General features: G+C 42.0%; 2 protein-coding genes across 4 annotated transcripts in view; one reads left to right on the forward strand and one right to left on the reverse strand.

The window, feature by feature from the left end:
- The window catches only part of rgs11 (regulator of G protein signaling 11), a 15,469-nt gene extending 11,838 nt beyond the window's left edge, over positions 1 to 3,631 (forward strand). Inside the window, exons 13-17 of the mRNA XM_017420336.3 lie at positions 1,790 to 1,905; positions 2,360 to 2,447; positions 2,539 to 2,677; positions 2,935 to 3,017; positions 3,111 to 3,631. Coding sequence (XP_017275825.1) covers positions 1,790 to 1,905; positions 2,360 to 2,447; positions 2,539 to 2,677; positions 2,935 to 3,017; positions 3,111 to 3,219 — 535 coding nt within the window. The 3' untranslated portion in view covers positions 3,220 to 3,631. The remainder of the gene's footprint in view (positions 1 to 1,789; positions 1,906 to 2,359; positions 2,448 to 2,538; positions 2,678 to 2,934; positions 3,018 to 3,110) is intronic.
- A 1,844-nt stretch (positions 3,632 to 5,475) lies between these two features.
- On the reverse strand, positions 5,476 to 17,784 carry pgap6 (post-glycosylphosphatidylinositol attachment to proteins 6). 3 transcript variants are annotated; one of them, XM_025006822.2, is made up of 15 exons: positions 17,583 to 17,784; positions 16,415 to 16,598; positions 16,092 to 16,293; positions 12,742 to 12,869; positions 12,394 to 12,659; positions 11,950 to 12,296; positions 11,754 to 11,850; positions 10,076 to 10,190; positions 9,755 to 9,897; positions 9,493 to 9,671; positions 9,276 to 9,422; positions 9,056 to 9,172; positions 8,708 to 8,974; positions 6,494 to 6,558; positions 5,476 to 6,341 (listed from the first exon to the last, which is right to left on the reverse strand). In XM_025006822.2, the coding sequence occupies exons 1-14, from the start codon at positions 17,644 to 17,646 to the stop codon at positions 6,532 to 6,534; spliced, it is 2,283 nt and encodes a 760-aa protein (XP_024862590.1). In that variant the 5' UTR covers positions 17,647 to 17,784; the 3' UTR covers positions 5,476 to 6,341; positions 6,494 to 6,531. The 3 variants fall into 3 exon arrangements, with proteins under 3 accessions (XP_024862590.1, XP_024862589.1, XP_017275660.1); XM_025006821.2 differs by having other exon boundaries at positions 5,476 to 6,558; XM_017420171.3 differs by having other exon boundaries at positions 5,476 to 8,974; positions 17,583 to 17,783.
- Between the last annotated feature and the right edge of the window lie 3,052 nt (positions 17,785 to 20,836).

A 20,836-nucleotide genomic window follows, 5' to 3' on the forward strand; every position in this document is an offset into this window, starting at 1 on the left:
AGGACACGCTGGAGGGACTATGTTTCTCGGCTGGCCTGGGAACGCCTTGGGATTCCCCCGGAGGAGCTGGCCCAAGTGGCTGGGGAGAGGGAAGTCTGGGTCTCCCTGCTTAGGCTGCTGCCCCCGCGACCCGACCCCGGATAAGCGGAAGACGATGGATGGATGGATGGATGTCACCACAGCCCTAAAAACAGTTCTCAGAATTATGATAATGTTTCGTGATGTGTCTTTGGGGACTTTGGACCGCTCCTCCTCTGTGTCGATCTCCAGGTCTGGAAAGTTTTCTTTCCGTCACCCTGATCGTCAGTTTCCACCACAGGCTCTCAGCTGGCTAAAGGTCTAGACCCAAAGGTGGCAGGTTAATTAATTTTTCAACTCTCTGAGACCTAGTGGAACCGAAATAAAGTGAGTTGAGCTACACTTTCTTAATGCTTCAAAATAAATTACAATAATTTATTAAGATACTGTACATTTTTGGGGAGAAAACTACTAACAAAAAGAAACAACAACATTTAAATAATTGAATCCTGTTTGTTGCATAGATTTCACTTCTCCCCAATTTTTAAAAAAAGATTTGCAACATTTTGCTGGAAACATACAAGAGCTTAAGCGTCCTTATGAAGTAGAGTGCTTTCAGTCCTTTTTAAATGAACAACCTTTGTGTTAAAAGACCGCCTACTCTGGACTGTAACGGTATTCACCCCCTCCATGCCAGGTCACTGCTGCGTCATCAGGGCCTTAAATCTCTGAAAGACTCCAACAGGTTTCCCTCCAGATTTTCTGTTTTTGCCCCATCCATCTTCCCTTCAACTCTGACCAGTTTCCCAGTCCCTGCTGGTGGAAAACATCCCCACAGCATGATGCTGCCACCACCATGCTTCACTGTGGGGACGGTGTTCTCAGCGTGATGAGGGGTGCTTAGGTTTGCTCCAAACGTTGTTTCTTAATGCCAAAAAGTTACATTTTAGTCTCATCTGACAACAGCACCTTCTTCCACATGTTTGGGCAGTCTCCAAATTGGCTTTTGGCAAACTCTGATTGTTCTGCCGTATTTCTTTTTCTTTACGCGGTGTCTCTTTTTTTCCTGCCACTCTCTCAATGAGCGGTGCTATGAACAGATCCTCCCATCTCTGCAGAAGAGCTGCACAGCTCCATCAGGCTGATCTTTGACCTCCTGGTTGCTCCTCTGATTAATCCCCTCCCTACCTGCTCTGAGTTTTGGCGGACGAGCCTCTCTTGGCAGGTTTGCTGCGTTGCCATAATCTTTCCATTTTCTAATAATGGATGTTCAGGGTTTGGGATACGTTTAATAACCCAACTCTGATCTTGAACTTCTCCACAGCTTTGTCTCTGACCTGTGTGGAGAGTTCCTTGGTCTTCATGGTGTCACTTGTTTAGCAGCAGCCCTTATTGCTCCGTGGTGTTGATTCTGGAGCCCATCAGAACAGATCATCTGACTCTTAGATTGGATCTTATTGCACTAATTAAGGGGCTTCTGAAGGTAAAATCTATTTTTAAAAAAACAGAAAGAATACAAAAGGGGTGAATACTTTTGCTACCCACTATAAGTTTTCCTGTAGACCATCATGAGCAGCTTGAATATCATCTAATCATTGTTTGGGTTTGTGTTTATGTGGTTTTCAGCCAGAGTGATTTGTGGAAAAAAAATTTAAAAAAAATCAATAAATCCATTTAGAATTCAAGTAGTTTGTTATAGGATTAAATGAGTTTTTTTTTTTTTTTTAAATAACGTAACGTGTAACATGCGTACGTGCGTTTCTCCGTGCAGCGTGCCCATCCCGACTCGTCTCCGAGTGGAGAGCTGGAGCTTCAGCTTCGTGGAGCTTCTCTCTGACCCCATGGGGAGGCGGGAGTTCATGACGTACCTGGAGAAAGAGTTCAGTGGTGAGAGAGAGACTAAACGATTGGCCTGTGGGTGTAAAAACACACCTCCAGATTTAATGACATGATATGAGACCCTGTTTAATCAGATTCTGGTGTTACCAACCCCTACATTTGTCAGCAGGACGAAGGAAGTCACTCGTAATAATTTGTAAACAGTTTTCATCCTGAACAGTTTTCAGAGTTTCCTTCCCTCATGTGAGGTTTTCTAATAGCAAGAAATGGAAAAGAAGCATCATTTTATGGCACGTTTCCCTTAAATGATGAGTTCAAGTGAGCTCATAAGGGTTAGGAATTTAGAGAAAAAACTAACACAAGATAAATATTGAGGAGAGAGGATACTGAAGAGGAAAGCAGAATAAAAGTTACAAGAGGGACTTGTATATAATTGTCTCATTGTGTTCATATTTTCCTGCATCATTGTTTCTTGTCTTAATGTGTGTGTGTATGTTCTCAGCGGAGAACCTGTGTTTTTGGCAGGCCTGTGAGGATATTCGACACGGAGAAAGCTCAAAAATCCCAGAGAAAGTGGACGATGTTTATCAGTGAGTGTGCACATTATCGCTCAAGGACACAAGCCTTTGGGAACGCACGCTGACGTTTGTCTTTTTTTTTTTTTTTTCTTGCCCTCCCTAGAAATTTCCTGGCTCCCGGAGCCACCCGTTGGGTCAACATCGACAGTAAGACGATGGCCAAAACGTTAGAGGGGATCAAAAGCCCGCACCGCTTCGTCCTGGATGACGCTCAGATGCACATCTACTTCCTCATGAAGAAGGTCTGGCTGCTCGCCTCCCATCTGTTGATTTCTGACAACACAACCCCTATTTTGTCTTTAATTCATGTTCACATTGGTGCTCTTTATGTGTGTTAAAGGCATTTTACAACATATTCAGAGCAGAAAAAAAAAAGAAAAGCCTAGAATTCCTTGAAGGAATACATATCGCCCACCTCCTTTTATGCCAGTTTTATAGAGGACCTATTCTGCTTCACACAGGGACTACTGAACTAATGTTTGTGTGTGTTTGTGTTTAGGACTCGTACCCCAGGTATTTAAAGTCTGAACTGTACAAAAACCTGCTGGCCAAAGCGGTTGTTCCCCAGGAGAGTAAGAAAAGGTAACATTTTTCTTCCGCTGCCACTTTCTTCTCCTCACAAATGAAAACACCTGTTTGTCCCTCAAACTTCGCCTCCACCTTCCTCCCTCTCAGCGTGTTTCCCTTCATGAGGCGCCAGCGGCACTCGAGCCCCTCCCCCGCTCAGGCCGTCGCCCCGGCAACAGAGGAAGATGGGTGCGCAGTTAGCAACTCTGCAGTCTGATGCCTCCGTCGGTCACTTCATCAGCCGTCCACAGAACCGTCCTCCGCTCCCTCTTGTCTCTTCCGAGCCGCACCGAATGCGAGCGCTTCGCTTTCACCGCTTCAGCACGGACAGCTTCTAGCACAGAGCCTCGCGTCGGAGAACCGGTGGTAACACGTCATCGCGTCTGAGCACACTGCCCCGTCTCCTCTCCGTCCAGTCGTTTCCGACTTTGTTCTTTGTTAGCGTGGATGTACAGTAGAACAAATATATTTTGTAACTTATAACCTCGTTGTTGGAGAGAAGACACAAGAGAATCGACCCTTCAGTCTGTTTTCCCGGTTCATCTCATGCTGGAGCTGCACACTGTGACTGTTGTTGCTGTAAGTTTTGCTCAAGCATGTTTTCATCCCAATAAAATGTCCCGTCAGCAGTTGGTGTCATGTTTGCCATCAGTGCTGCATGCTGCAGACATCTGGGAACAGGCTTCAGACATGTTAAAGGTCAGGACAGCAGTCAGAGACATCTGAGGACAGGCTTCAGAGACATCTGGGAACAGGCTTCAGACATGTTAAAGGTCAGGACAGCAGTCAGAGACATCTGAGGACAGGCTTCAGAGACATCTGGGAACAGGCTTCATATCAGGTCTTCTCTATTCTGTCTCCTTGCTCCTTCAAGTTAGTCTGTTTTCTAATATATACTTTTTTTATGTACAATGGAGAAACCTCAGATGAGAGGATTTTTTCTTTCCTTCCTCAAAAGAATAGTAATGTATGATGTTTTGGCGTTTACCCAGTTGATCATCACAGCTAATCGACCAACACAAAAATGATTTTAACTCAGTGAATTTTTCAGATGTTGAGCTAAAATTTGGTGTGACAGTAGCTGAGCATCATCTCCAACACGCCCTCTGATAGACAACAGATCGGTGAGAGTTTTGCTCCAAACTTTGGCATGAAAGATAGAAAGCAATATACATTGTTTCAAGAAATACTAGCTATGACGAATGTTTTCATTTAGACACTTGATTGATTTAATTTAGTTTTTGTACTTAAACAAATTCAGAACAATGATTTTTGTTGTTGTTTGTTAGGTCACTCAGTCCACATTTAGGCATAAAGCGCCCAAATACAAAAAAAATTAAGTGGAGTTGTTTTAACACATAACAAATGACAAAGCCCCAATTTTTATGGTTCCTACATTTCTGATGCCCAAATACAAATATTCACTGTATACATGTACAGTACACTGTACACAGGATGGTTTTTCTGACAGTTCAGGGAAAAAAAAAGTCAGATTGGTACCATTTTACAATAATAGTAATCATTATCTGTTATCTGCACATATTTTCTTCTAATATGTATAATGTACTGAGTTTGAGAAACTATATCAAAATTAGGGCTGCATTAAAACTTTTGCACAGCATTTAAACACATTTCTATAAAGCACTCTGCTGGTATAGGTATTTAGTTTCAGAACATTTAATTTATATGTTTTAGAAAAGGAATAAAGACCAGGAAGACAGATGTTTTCTGTACAGTTTTTTCTTCTTGTTAAACTTTTTAAGACCTGTAAAATACTAGGAACAAATTCCAGACTTTTTAAGACCAACTGCTAGTAAAAAAAAGTGCTTAAACTTTAAGATATAAAAGCATTTCAAAGAAAACCTGTTGAACTATTGAAGACCTATTTGGAAATCTGAGTAACCTAAGACTTTTGCACAGTACTGACCTTTGTTTACCCCCTTGCTGCTTTTCTGCCTCTCTGGCTCCCTCTACTGGCTGAATGTGGTCTGAATAAGTTAAATAGTCAAAGAAATGACACAAAAAAGGCATTTTTCTTTCACATTCCATTGAATCTTAAGACTGAAAAGTAGAGGATATGAGGAGTTATGTAAGAAAACAAACATAAGAACATTATGAATAATAAACATTTAAGAGGCAAACATTGAGAACGATAAGCTAATTTTTTTCCTCTTTCCAAATCTTCCAGTTTCCATGAACCTGCAGTAACCTCTGCAAAGAAACGCAAAACAGATTTTTCCCAAATCTAAACTTATTCTAGTGCTCTCACGCGCCAGCTGCAGAGAAACATTTGAGTTTGACGTTCCATAAGCTCAAATTTAGTAATCGAGGTCAACACGGGCAGAAGCCACATGCCAGCATGACCTCTCTCTGCAAATCAGAGGATTAGGATAATCTGCTTTCCTCGATTTCTCTGCCTCTCCGTGGTCCATCTGATCAAAACCCCGTAAACACCGACGACAAACACGACACACCACTTGCGCTGCAGATTTATTTCTCTGAACCTAAATGACGTTTGAACATATAACCGACTTTAAAGCCGTACATACACGTAAAAGCAGATTTTAGAGAGGAAAAAATGACAGCTTCTCCCATCTCAGAAGAACATGGAACAGTGTGTGTGTAACATAAAAAGGAAGTGTGTGGTACATTTAAACGTGCAAAACCACAAAGGAGGAGAAAAAAAAAAACTTTTCAAACAGATAAAAGAAGATTAAGAAGAAGTGTACATTCTGCTTTAAGTATGGAAAGAGTTCAGTAGCTTCACTGGTGCCAAACACCGCTATCACACACTCGTAGTGTATATATACACCGCTATCACACACAGACAGAGGAAGAGGCACAGAACAGTCATTATAATATACATTCATTAAGTGCTGATTCACATACATAAAGGCGATGGACACCGGAATTATAAAAGTGCTTCAGACTGAATCCTGGGAAAAAATAAAAAGAGAATTCTGACAACAAGAGAAATCAGAGTTACAAGAGCTGAATGTGAACAGAACCTCCTGACTGAGGTCTGTTTCACGCCTCAACCCATCCTTGCCTCTGGGTCCCAGCTGGACAGACGCTTACAGGACCACGAGAGTCCCTGTTTATGTGAGAATAAAGTTTTAGGTCACTCAGTTTGGGTAAAATAAGTGCATTCAGGCGGCTGCCTCCAGGTTTGTTGCTTGATGCAGTCCAAACATCAACCTTTCTGCGTCTCGTTTAACTGAGGAGCTGAGAGAACTTTATATTTTATCAACCCGAGTTACAGACTTGTAAATCGGAGTTCTTCTACTTTGTTTCCTTGTCAGAGCATCCGGACGGGATGAGATTATCAGACTGCCGACTCTGCATGAGGACAAAAATGAATGTGATCACCTGACTTTAACAAAAATAAATAAATCTCTGGTTAGATGGTTGTTTTTAGGGTTTTTTTTGGTGAGTTTTATCCAAGGAAGACCACGTGACAGAGTATCATAAAGGCTGCATAACATACGTACCTTGCAGGTTTAAGATCAAGCATATTTAAAACTGAGGTTTAAAACTCTTCCAACTTTCCCCAGACCTGAGGGGGAAAAACAAAAATACAAGGAGTGTTTCAAACACTTCTAGAGATTCTTTCAGTGGACAGGCTGAATATTAAAACTGAAGAGTTCCACAGAGTTGTTCCTCATAAATATTTCATACATTCATTTCCTACTTTAGTGAAATATGGAAATACACAGCAAGCAGTGAGGTTGAAGCTCCACGGGATGTTCTACAAACAGGGTTCAGGGTTTCTTTGTGTTACCTGGCCTGAATCAGGAGTATTAGATACTAGGACGGTGGATTTGAGCTTTCTTCGCTTTTAGCTCGGACACCGTGTCATAACGCCTGAAACTCATAGGTCACTGAAAACAAAACTGCTCTAATCCGAGCAGCGTCGAGTTAAAACAACAAACAAAATATGTGCAACATATAGGCCATTTCGCAACACCAAGTCAGGCATGGTTTTCATAGTAACATGATGCACAACCAATAGTTTGTTTTATCGAACTTCAAGACGTGAAAGCAAAGTGCAGGAGGTGCACACCTTTAGGGTTCATCTCTGATTGATTATTTGGTTTTTATTCATTTTTTACTTCCCATTAAAACTCCTGCCGGGTGAAAGATTTATTTGGATAAATTCTAAAGAAAATGCCTCTCAGTCAGTGTTGTGTAGTAGTTAAATGTGCCAGTTAAATGCAAACAGCATCTAAATGTGGTACGCTGTCTGACTCTAAAGATCTCTTTCTGTCCTTCTTTCATCCAAAAACCCAGCATTTATTCAGCACTTTTGGTTTTGTCGCCATTTTTTTTGGTTCCTTCAAACATATCAGGAACCCTCTGGTTGTACAGTGCTTCCTGGTCTGTTTGATTCCCTTTTGAAACCTGGTGAAGCCATTATTCCTGCTGTGCAGTACATTATCTGGGTAACATGGAGCGTTTTGGACCCGCCTACACTATTCCGGATATTTTTTTTAAACTGGTATTGGTTTTCTTTCCTCGGTTTATGTACACATTTTTTTGCCTACAAGTTCCAACAAAAAAGCCTGCAATACCCAAGCTGCGCCACTAGGTGGCAAGAACATTCACATTATCAAAACCAGCCACCCGGGTAGAAGTGATGATAACCTTTTACATGGAGGAAAAAGCGTTTGATGGTGGGACGAAGTGTCACCTTAAATCTAGGACAACCACTCGCAATCTGTGTTTTATCATGTCTTAAGAAGCTGACATAAATGTGCAATAAAGACAGAAATCACCTGCTGCTTCACACTAAGCTTGTAATTCATCATATTCAGCATATTCACTGACTTTATTCATTATATCTGGACCTTGAAAAAGCTTTGCTTCACTGCCCACTTTTACAACTCTTCCAAAAAATGCATTTTTATTCCTTGGCTTTTGGCACAGCCTGAGACTTGTTCTTGTTTTTACTTCTGTTTTATTGTCTTTTCTGATTTTACTGTTGTTTTAACTGTTTTTTTTGTCTTTGTTTTATGCTTTAAATGTTCCTTGTTTTTACACGTACAGCACTTTAAAACAAGCACAGCTGCAGCAAAGTGCTGTATAAATAAAGTAGTAGTAATGATTTCAGCACACAATCAGAGTTTGACAGCGACAGGATCAGGAGAAACTGAGACTAATGTAAAAAGAAGCAATAAAAATGGCTTTAAATTTGTGTTTCTAGGGCAACAAGTGATAATAGAAACAGGCCTGCTTCTCATACACTCTTTATCTGAAGTTCACATGGAAAAAACAAAGTTTCTTCACTTTTTAAAAGAAGTCTTTGTTTCTCATCAAAAACCGGCAAAACGGCGTTTTAAAAGTCTCTGGAGTGGTGTGGACGGGGCCGCTGTGTAAGTATGATAAAGACTTTTTAATCCAAATTTATGACCAGTCCTCCACTTGATGTGAACATAAAACCTGTGGACCTATAAGAAATAAAAAAGTAACTTGAAATGTAAAATGTATCCTTTAAAATCCTAAATAAATCTGAAGAGTCGGATTGTGAACATTGTCAACCCCAGCAGGCACGCAGTGCTTGTGATCGTCTACTGTACACAAACATTGAGTAGTCTTCTTGCACAAACAGAAACTAGTCGCTTCGCCTCCTTACAGAACGTTCTGATCCGCTATGTGACGGTATAGAGTTCATCCTTGTTGCTCTGACAGAGTGTGTATCCACAAACCCGAGGACTCCAGCTCCAGCTCCAGCTGAAGCCCCTGCTCCAGCCCAGCTCCTCCGCGCTCTTCTCCTTCGGCGGCAGCAGGAACACCACGCAGCTGGCGACCAGGATGTGCCACAGAGAGTGGGTGTAGTAGTAGTTGTCCTCCGTCTCGGCGAAAATGTACAAGCACACCCCGACGAGGGCGCAGAGGGCTCCGGGGATCAGGAAGAAGACCCAGCGCTGCCAGGAGGGCGGGTAGCAGTGTCGGCGGCGGACCCCTCGGTACACCTGGGAACACCGGAGGGTTTTAGCTGCGCCGCGTCGATGGCACAACCTCAACGTACGCAGGAGTTTGATTCTGACGCTTACCCAGGTGATGACCATGAACAGTATGGCACAGAGGATGGGTCCCAGCAGGTTCCACAGGCCCTTCCGGTCCAGTTGCATCGACATGGCTATCAGCAAAGCTCCGAGCATAAACAGAGTCTACACACACAGGGAAGGAAGGAACAACCAAGACCATTAAACACGGAAATACCTCACAAAGTGTACCTTAAATATGACAGAGGAAGAGGTAACAGTCTCTTACGTATTTGATTGTGTGTCTGACACGAGCCATGCACAAAATGGTGACCCAGATGGCACAGATTGACCCCAGGAAGTCACAGTACTGCAGGGCATCGTAGTCCATTATGCACATGACCGCTACGCCCGGCTGGTCACACGCGTGGTAGAACTGCAAAACGTGACAGTTCATCATTAACTGAACGGGAATGACAATAATAGCGCCTTGGCGTTTGCTTTACCGTAGAGAAGAACATGGTGAAGAGGTAGACGGAGGCCTCCGTGATGTAGAAGCGTCTGACGGCCACCACGATGGCGGGCAGGAAGAACAGGTTGCTGAGCGTCAGCAACAGTGTCGCTGCCACCTGGCGGAGGTACGACTGGGCTGCCGAGTCGTCGGTGCAGCCCCAACCCTTCCAGCCTGCAGACATCGAAACAAAACCCAATTCTGACCGCGATCGCTTAAAGGCACGGCGCCGGTTGGAGTGTGGATGCGTGTCGTACCAGCCGAGCAGACGCAGGCGGCGTACAGGTAGCTGTAAGACCTGAGCAGTCGACATTCACCGTACGGCCCGCAGTCCTCCACGCAGGCACTGATGAACACCTCGGGGACCACAGACACCACTGACGTGTTACCACAGTTACTGCTGCAGGAAACACAAAGCGCTTTTATGTATCGCTCAAAAAAAACACTTCACAACAAACAAGAGTTTAAACTATGGCGTGGAAACAAGACTTGAATGATTCTGGTTTCAGCACAGAGAAAAAAGCAGAGACACTGCAGAGATAAAGAGACTATGATGTGTGTGTGTGTGTGTGTGTTACCCGTTGCATGTGAGCTGCAGCGTGAGGTACCATGTTGTGGACTGAGGAAAAGGCAGCCTGATCACAGCTTTAGGAACACTGACATTCACACCAACACTATATCCTCCAAACAGAGCTGTTGATAAAGAAAACAGTTATTTCTTTGTCTCCAGGGGCTCATTATTGGCGAGGACATCATCAGAAGCTTAACAACGATAAAATGAAACCACTGTACTTTGAAATAAATCATATTGCCTGCCGCCAAAGCTTTAAACAAAGCTTTTGCGCGCTCTTTTTGTGCTCAGACGATGTGTTGGGGACGACTCTCAGCCAAATTTTAGCTGAATATTTGGAGCCATGTTTGTGTTTGCTTAGGTCGGTGAGCAGTGGCAACCATCTTGAAGCAAAAGTTATTTAGCTGTAGGTGTACATTTAATGATTACTTTCTTAAGAGTTTCAGTAAAATTTGTCACAAGATATTTTGCTCACAGACAAAACAAACTCAAAAACATACACAAGTTTAGGTCTGACGAGCCTATAACTTGTTAAAATAAAGCCAAGGAGGATTTCTTTCATCTTAACAACTCCAGTCTTAACCATTTCATAGTGATTTTGTGTGACTGCTGTTTTATAAATCTTTATACTGCCTTCAGTTTCACATTACACAGTTATTTACATATAATTCTGTGGTTGTTTTTAAGTGCAAATAGCAGCAGCAACGGTTAGCAGGCGCATCTCCGGTGCAGCCTGGGGTCAAATCCAGAGATGAGGCTAAAAATCTACTTTTAGATAAATTCTGAATCAATGTTCAAATGCTAAAAATTGAGTTAACCTGTGCTGCAACTTTAAGAGTCACCAATTGTCATTGTGCCGTTCTAGTTGTCCAAGTGGAGATGCCGTAGCTTCCTGTAGTTGAAACGTTTTGCTGTGTGTTCAAATTTTTTTTTACCGTTTCTTTGCTGAATCCTGAACAATATCTGTTTGTCATTAACAGCTAAAGTTACAACATGACTGTCTTTAGCAAGGACTTTGAAATGTTTGATTTGTTAATGTTAATCACAAAGATGTTTTCAGTGTTAAGTTAGCGTATATGCCAATTGTTGGCCAGTAGGCTGCGATTAAAAGGGTTTGTTGACATGCGTTATTGTGAACTTTTTATTAGGCATGTTATCAGTGTTTATTTATGTAAAAAAAATGTAAATTTGTTTTTCTGTCTCTGTATGTCAGTGTCACAGTATTTTGGATAAACATGGCTCTCTCCAGGTGCCTCCAGCTGTTTTTTTCCACATACCTGATAAGTACAGATAAGTGAGATGCATCAGTAATTGTTTTATAATCACACAATAGCTCTCAGGATCGTCATCGACTCCAATGGTGAGGTGCCTCAAGATTTCCACCTCCAATCAAATCTGGCATATTTCTGCCAAAATAACCACGTAATGCAAAACTGATGGAGCTGGAAAGGTTTATGAAATAGCTTTTGTGTAAACTGCTCTGAAATGTTAAAGACTGAAGTTGATTAAAGATGGCGGCAGCCCACTTTGGTGTTGGTTTGGTTTTTACGAGCAGTTAGCTCTTCAATCCTGGAAGAATTAAACTATTTCTCCAAACTGAGGTCGTTCAAGGAGCTATCTACAACACCACTTTAAAATGGTTGAGAAATCTATTCAGGTGTTTGTTTAAATTTGCAAATATTTACCTGTGCGACAGGGTTGAGAGTGGTTGAGTTCGAGGACCGGAGCCCAGGGAGAAAAACAGGCAACCACAGTGCTGCTGTTCCCCATGGTTGCATTAGTCTACGTTGGAGAAAAGAAACAGAACAACATCATGACACCTTCCTGCGTGCCCCTCTGATCTAACGGCGCCGTGTGTTTCCGTTTCTCGGCGTGACTCACAGAGTTGAGCGTGAGCTGGAGGTTGAGCGTCCCCCCGCTGGCGTGAGCGTGCAGCGGGTAGGTGAGGAGCGTGGGGCGTGCGTCCGCGATGCTGACGTTCGGCCCGCCGACGGGCGTGAAACGGAGCGACAGAACGTCCAGCTCCTCGTACAGCACGGGCACGCTCGACACGCACGCCGAGGCCGGCGGCGGCGTTATCGGCGCCGCGGAGGCGTTGCTGAAAGCGACTGCGTCCGAATTCACCGAGCCGTTTCCTGCTGATGACGAGTTGCTGCTGCTGCCGCTGCCGCGGAGCACTGCAATGTCATCGTCTGCTTTAAGGCCTACGCTTTCTGGTTTGCATCCCACTGACGTGAACACACAGAGGAAGAGATTAAACCCAAGGAGCACATTAGAAAGGAGATGTAACGTGTTAAAGCTCAGATTCAGAGTTCCTCTGCTCACCTGTGTAGTTTGAGACAACTGTAAAGGTCACGGTACGGTTGACTTGGCCGCTCTCCACGGCGACATGTAACCAGGCGTCCCATGGTGAGTTAGAGAGGGACGCGAAGCAGCTGGTCCCCGAGCAGTTCACCGTCACGGGGCCTTGCTGCAGAGACGCGGAGCCGAGCCTGAGGAGCAGCGAACAGTTCTGGATCTCTGCTGCCTCCCCTGACAAGCAGTCGGTCACGGAGATCGAAACCGAGGAGGCAAACTCTGGAACGTACAACCTAAGACACAAACAGCTCCAATCAATACACCTGCTAATTAGGCAGCGGGCGATGGCAATAAAACACAAAAATACAAAATTACTTAAGGCGCGCAGGTGTGTCAGGGGCTGTGATCTGTGTTAAAAACGTGCCCGGTTGTAAAACAGGCGTGTCCACAGCCCTCCTGATTGACAGCTGAGGCTGGAAGAAATAGGAGCAGGACGGAAAACCCTAGAAGAGCAAAAGAAAAATAATAATTTATTACAATTAACATCTACGGATCTGCCCGTCAGCATTCTTCCTTTATGTAGATTAGCGCATTTCAAAGAGTTTTCATTACGAAGTCTTTTCAGACGTCACTGCAAAGAACGCATCGATATCTTGGAGGACAAAGAAGGTAGCGGACACACACAAGAGTGCAGAAGAAAGCTAGTATCAAATGTAGCTATCGTATGAAACTAGGTCAAATAACAAAGAAGTAGCTGAACATTATGTCAGTAACTTTCCCAAAAATAAAAAAATAAAAATAAAGAAAACAACTGCTGTGAAGGGCCAAACGCTCCAGTTTTGTCTCATCAGTCCAAGAAACTTCCAGCCATTGAAAGAGCACTTTCTGTGTTCTTCTGGTGCCGGTCCCAAGCCCGGATAAATGGTGAGGGTTGCATTAAAAAAGGGCATCGGGCGTAAAAATTGTTCCAAATCAAACATGTAAATCCGTGACCGCCTTACTGAATCGGCCAGGGCCCGGTGCTGTTGACCAGCAGGGTGCCTGGATGGTTTCCTTGTTTCCTTTTTTATCATCCACACCATCTGTCTGATCAGCCTGGGGTTGCATTTCCTCTTGCATCCACGTCTTGGGAGGTTTGGCTGGAGTCCCATGAACCTTCTACTTTGTAACAATATTACCTGCTGTTATCAGAGGACCGTGAAGCTGCTTGGAGATGGTCTTGTAGTCTTTACCTTTAACTTGGATTGCTTTAACCTTCTTTCAGAGCTCAGCAGACAGCTCTCAGCTTTGCTTTCTCTGCTCCATGTTCAGTGAACACAACCGTACCAAACTACCCGTTGGCTGTTTGTCGTCTTTATTCACACAACCAGTTCATGTTTGGTTGGACAAGAGCTGTTTCAGTGGCCTACTTAAAAGGAGAACAGAGCTGTTATTACTGGAAAGGTGAGATGTTCTTTTTGCTTTTATTAAACAAAAGATATGTGCTAATCGCATGTACAACTCGTTGGCTTTCAGCTGCTCCCTTCTTCAGGGGTTGCCACAGCGAGCAAACTCACACTCGCAATTGATTTTACGCCAGATGCCCGTCCTGCCGCAACCTGGCCTCGAACCTGCAGCCTCAGGATTATAAGACCACGGTGCTGACCACCGAGCTACCGCAGCCCCCTTCGCTCTTCAGCCTGAAACCGCAACTAAGGTGTAGGAACATCTGCTAATTTAAGTGCGCGGACTAAAGTAATGTTTACTGTACGTGTAGACAAGTAGTTCTGCATCGCCACCAGCCTGGTGAGATAACACCACGCAACTTTTTAACCTGAAAATGTAAGCTAGCTCGTTTCCTCCAAGAACAAAGTTACAGAGACTAACCTAATATGAAGTGATCTGAGCGGACGTAGGGTAGAGTTAAATCACATAAATTCAACTTTTTGTCCCCTAAGTCCACTGTTTATTATGGTAGCACAAAAACGTGGCACTGTGTGTCGATAAAAGAACTCTAGCATACTGATCAATGTGCCGTGGAGGAACTAACAAAAAAAGAAGTTTAATGATGCCAAGAGAAAGGACTCTATGGGAAAGAAGTGACAAAACAACCAAATAATCTAACGCACACATGTAAAAAGTACTCAAACATATCAATATTTCAAACCGCAGTTTCAGTGGGAAATCTGCAAGATCACCAGAGCATAAAAAAATGTTGTTCAGCTACTTAACATACAAAAACTATCCATCAGCCATCACTCTGGTTGAGCAGGTTGGGTTAAGAAGGGAACTTTGTAATTACAGCATTACAGGAACACTGCCTATTTATCTGCACACCAATGTTCCTTCACCGACTCTAATTTTAAATGAGACAATAGTCCAACCACGTGCGTGATAGGTTATTCCGTTGAGATTTCCATTTAACTGTAACAGATCATTGGGTATTGAACCCCGTTTTGTTTTTTTTTCCCCCTGCAGCAACACTTGTGTCTATCTCAAGTCTCCATTTCATCCATATCCTTCAAGTCACAAAGCAACGCTCCGGTTTCTCCGTCATACAGCGGCCTCATCCTTTTTAAGCCACAGCTCTTTAGTTCCCAACATCCTCTGCTTGGAATTGTTGCGGAGACAAAAAAAAAGAAATCTAATCTTACGAAAAAAAAAAAAAAAAATCAAGCAGCTGGTTCATTCAGTGATGTAAAAAAACCAGCCAGAAACTGCTTAAAATAAGCTAAAATACGAATGTATTATAAAAGAGCAACAAAATTAACAAAATAAATTAAATCTAAAAACTGCTGTTTTTAGATCACCTCATTTATTAACCCTAAATGAGGTGTCTAATTTAGGGTTAATACAGAAGTATGGCTGGGCATGTAAACACAATCACTGATTTCTTTTTATTGATTTTGATTTGGCAAAACATGACCAGATCAAATGTTAGCTCAATATCTGTAAAACCAACTGAGTTACAGCCATTTATGTGTTTGCTAATTTCACTTAGCTGTGGTGCCATTTTGAACTGGATTGATTCCAAAAGGTAATCAGTTGTAGATGTCTATTCAATCATTACTTTCTTAAAGTTTCATTATAATCCATCAAGTGGCTCAAGAGATATTGTGCTAACAGACAAGCAGGATTGACTCCAACAGTTAGTGCTTAAGTTTAAGACAAATATGTCCCACAATAAGTAACACCTGGAGTGTGTGTTGTGAATAACCCCCCAGCTACAACCACAGCCAATTTTAGCACGATATCTGTAAAACTGAATGACTTAGAGACATTGTTGTAAGGTCAGCTGACTGTGGCAACCATCTTGAAATGGAGTTGAATTAAAAAGTTAATTATTTGTATTTGTGCTAAACAAACAAAAAAAACAAACAAGGTTGATTCCAAATAGTTAAATGCAAAGTTCAGGCAAAGATCTTACACATTCTGTTAGCGCACAAAATACATGTTGGGGATCAGTCTCAGCTACTACCACACCAAAGTTTTAGTTAATATCTGTAAAATTAGCTGAGTTATAGGCATTTTAGTGTTAGTGTTTGGTGTCAAAAGTTTAGCAGTTATAGAGGAGCAAAGTGATTATTGCCTAAGCATTTCATTCAAATTTGACTGATGGAGATACTGTTTGTAATGGTTGAATACACACACACACACACACACAGATGCGGGGAAAAACATTATCAGAAGTGGAAGAGTAAAAAGAGACAGCAGAACTAAAATGTAAGAAAAGCCTCCGCACACACCTTTTGTTCGATGCGCCCGTCATGTTCAGGTAAGTGAGCGGCGACGAACCAATCGCCCGGAGCTGGGTCCGAGAGGTTAAAGGTCGTGGAGCTCTGTGAGGTTACTGGGAGACTCAGAGACAAACTGGGGCTCCAGAGCGTTGCATTGGGAAACACCGACCCTGTCGGGTTTATGACTGGAGGGGCGCCCCATCGAAGGTGGCTGGAAAACACAGAGAGAAAAAGAGTTGAAAAGAAAAGAGGCACAGCTAGAAAATTCTGCAGAAAGTACGAACGAGGCAAAGACAGAAAACTACAAGAAGGGTGAGCCGTTTATGTCCTACATGGTGACGTTGTGTTGGCCACAGTTGAAGTTGTGGCCCTTTTTCACTGAGAACAACCAGCGGGCAATGGCGGTCTCCTCCGGTATCTGGAACCTCTGCAGCCTGACGTTAGCGTACCAGCCGTACTTCGACAGCTTCTGCGCAGGCTTGGACAAAAGCTCGGATGCAAAAGTCGCCTGTCCATCTGAAGGAGGAAAACTCGGGTCGGTTAGAAACACAAATTATCTGCTTTACGGTTAGTGCAGCAGAGTTAGCAACAAATGGCTGGCAAACACAGCTGTAGTTGCACTTTGAGGATTGAAATAAGCATCAATAATAAAAGCAGGTGCTGAGGGGATGACAGAGATGGGCTCAGAGATCTCTACTAATAACAGTGACTCTTATTCTGAAAAACTTTAGCAGGGCAGGAAACTTTCACCTCGATAATCCAAACACTGGAAAAACAGGTGACTGAACAAGTATGTTGTTGGACCTGAGTCCGCCAGAGGTATTTAGCTCTGTTCCTGCAGTCAGTTCAAGCAGGAGTATTTACATCCTTATTTCCCTTTCTGTAAGGCTCAGAGACAAAGACAGGACAGGGTGAGGTGGACTTTGTCTCCGAGCTGAAAGCTGAAGTGATCACAGTATGAACTCAATATGGAGCTTTTCATTTTAAATCAGAGTGAAAAGGTGATAAACTATGAGATTTGGGCGGCTTTTAAGTGATAGTGGACATGTTTTTTTCATATGTACTAATGTAATACTATTTATAACTTTGAGCTTTTAAAATGTGAATGTAAAAAAAATCACAAACGACAGAAAAACCTAAAGAAACTGACAGTACTGTGATTATTTTTATGCTGGCATATCCGTAAAAACTACTGGAGCAAACAAAACAAATATTTCAATACCTCATTAGAAATACAGCTGTTTTACAAAAACACATATAAACAAATTTTCTGAGTAATATAATCATTCAGTTAGCAGAAATGCACGATTTCCTTCTAATAGAGGCAACACGTTTATGGGAGAGAGGAAACAAATCCTATATAATTTACCAAAAACTTCAAAGAGGCTATTTATCTTACAGTGTGCAGACAGCTCGTTTGTTTTGTCGCTGAGAGCACCTTAAACCAGAAAACTACATGTGTTAGCAAAGATGCTAAGAGCAGGGGTTAAAAACACTCACCGTCCGCTAACGTCCGAGCTGTCAGGACCACGAAAAGGACACCGCGCAGAAAACAAACCTCCATGTTTTTATTCCGACCCTCCGGACCATTTCATTTTACAGAGTCCACCTGTAAAGTCTCACATACCTTCCACAAAAAAAAAAAAAATAACAACATAAAAAAAACAGCAACCCAACACTCAACCTTGCCTACCGCTTCCTGATTTCTGTAAATACGTGACGTCATTAGATTCTCAGGATGCTGCCTTTGAGGGCCCTCGGAAATAATTGCTTCACACAAATTATATTCGGTTAAACGATTTTTCCTTCAATTCTGGGTTATTTTAGGTGAAAGAATTCACATAGTAAATATGTAAATAAATTCACACAAGGAATAAAAATAAACAGAAATATCATAGTCTACACTCTTAAAGACGTGCACATGTTTGTTTAATTTTTGTAAAAAGATTTCAGGGGTAGTTTACTGAGCATCTCGAAGAACATTGAAACAGTATTTTAGGTTGGCTGGTTTTTGTTTTATTGTGTCTTCATCTCTTTAGTAATGAATAGAACAGGGTTTGATGTGGACTGATAGTGTTCTAGTGTGATTACGGTTAGGGGTATGTTTGGGATCACTGTTAGGTTGAAAAACGAAGCCTTTGCTAATCAGACTTTTTCCAGGTGTTAATACACGGTGCATCAAAATATGAAGATTCTTTTTTTTGTGATCATATTTTAGTTTAAACAAGATCCCAAACACCACTGATAGATACCATGACACAACCTCCCCCATGTTTTACAGATTGATGCAGATACTCGCTGCTGTATATCCTAAACCTTTCCAAACAAGGCAAAACCAAAACTGTGACATTTGGATTCATCTGTTGCTCATGATTTTCCGTCAGTTCTTGTAATCTTTTGGCATACCTCAAACTTTTTTTCTTTTTTTTTGACATCCAACCCACTAAGTGAACCCTCAGATTGTGGTTCTGAGTTAGGCTTTATCTTGATTTATTTCCTAATATTTGGGGCCATTGTTTCCAGATAAAGGTTTTTGCACCTTTCGCTTCTTTTGACCTCCTATTGCAAGACAAACTGCACTTCATGGCAAAATATCCTAAATTTTTAAGAATAAAAGCTTTTAGGGAAATTCTTTTAAATACAAAAAGTACAATTTTCTTCATCTGGAACCATTTCATCTTTTGCTTTTCTTGTAAATTCAACAAACTGTGTAATTTAGAACAGGCCACATGGGTTTGGGTGTCTTGTTCACGGGTGAATGATGCATAGCTAAAAAAAAGCTAAAGTGCTAACAAAATGGTCAGGTACAAAACAAGAAAACAAAAAGACAGAAACTATCTGACAGGCCAGGAAACAATTGTAGGCTTGAAGAGGTTTTGTAAAGTTTCGTTCCTTGAAGACAAAAATATAAAAAACAAAAAGCAGACCAACAAAACCAAGGACTAGATCAACAGTTTTGCACAGAATTGTGTTAAGGTAAAAAACAAACAAACAAACAAAAAAAAAAACACAGCATGTATGTCTGATTTGAAGGTTAATAAAAGACTTAATAGTACTTGTTTCGGAGGATTAAAAATGGGGATCTTCTATAAACAAGATGGTTGTGAAATACATTTATTCTATGGTTGTCTCAAAGTTTTATCATCTTCATAACATATTACCTTTCAACATTCAAACACGACAGAGTACCTGTGTGTGAATGAGAGGGAGGCAGGTGGAGCAGTGAGGCTACAAGGAGCAGAGATCACAAAGGCGCAGGACTTCAAGGACTTAGGGTCGACTGTCCAGGAAAAAACAGGTTGTGTGGTAAAGAGGTGAAGAAGAGAGTCCAGGCAGCATGGAGTGGATGGAGAAAAGTTTCAGGAGTGATTTGTGACAAAAGGGTGGCAGCAAAGGTCAAAGGAAAGGTTTACAGACAGTGGTGAGAGCAGCTATGTTGTGTGGTTTGGAGACAGTGGGACGGACAAAAAGACAGGAGACAGAACAGGAAGTGTCAGAGCTGAAGATGTTGAGGTTGTCCTTGGGAGGGACAAGGATGGACAGGATTAGGAATGAGGTCATTAGAGGGACAGCACAGGTTGAAGGACTGGGAGATAAAGTTAGAGGACAGACTGAGACAGTTTGGACATGTGCAGAGGAGGGACAGTGGGTATATTGATAGAAGGATGTTAGAGATGCAGCTGCCAGGAAAGAGACAAAGAGGAGATATCTGTATGCAGTTAGAGAGGACATAGAGGTAGTTGGACTGAGGACAGAGGACATAGAGGACAGAATTAGATGGAGGAGGATGACTCGCTGTGGAGACCCCTGAAAAGGGAACAGCCGAAAGCAAAAGTAGAAGATTTAAATAAACACACCCAATTAGGATGAAAAGGCTTTTATTGTCCGGTTTTTCTTAACAAAAATTGTTGTATAAGAAAGTTAGAAAAATGCATATAGACTTTATTGCATCATGCAACTCACACATGGTCACAGTAATACCTGAGGGTCAGAAGTGACACTTGAGCCATCTCTATCTGGCCCTCAATGCCCTCATACAAAAATAAAATGACTTGAAATAAATTAAATAAAACCAGAATGATAGTAATGACTCTTGAAAAGGTAAAATGTCTTACTGCCTTTTTACCTGTTTAAAACTGGTTGTACATCTCTGCTCTGTGACTGATATGATATGCATTTTGATGCATCGCTAAAGGGATGCTTCTGTCAGTTCATTGCAATCAAATATGTACTACCTAATAAAAAAAAGGCCGCTCACAAACAAGTTTTGTTTTAAAATGACAATATTCATAAAATCAAACTCGCAATGAACAATAACTCTCAAAAATAAAACCTAGTGGAATTCCCCTCCCCCTAAAAACAAACAAACAAAATATAAAAAGCCAGGTAGCAGATGTTTTTAACACTCTTTCAGTAGCTCAGCAGTGAGCAGCAAGCTGCATTTTCTACATTTTAAATGATAAAACATAAGTTAGCCCTTTGTTCTTGAAGACTTGTTCATCCACATGATCAGAGTGAAGCACACTTTCAGGGTTTGTTGCTGTTTATACTGGCGCTGCTGCAGTCTTCTCCTAGAAAACTAAGATCACTACACAACAGGAATAGCACCAAGAGATTAGTCTGCAGCAGATACATTCTCCAAAACTACGACTGTTCAATTTTTCTGCTCTTTTTTTTTAAAATTGGATGCCACAGAGATAAAATTTCCTAATGACTTATCATCTAATAGTTAAATGGATTGGATTTTATTAGTG

Source organism: Kryptolebias marmoratus, linkage group LG20 (genome assembly GCF_001649575.2).
Source record: "Kryptolebias marmoratus isolate JLee-2015 linkage group LG20, ASM164957v2, whole genome shotgun sequence".
Taxonomy (NCBI): Eukaryota; Metazoa; Chordata; class Actinopteri; order Cyprinodontiformes; family Rivulidae; genus Kryptolebias; species Kryptolebias marmoratus.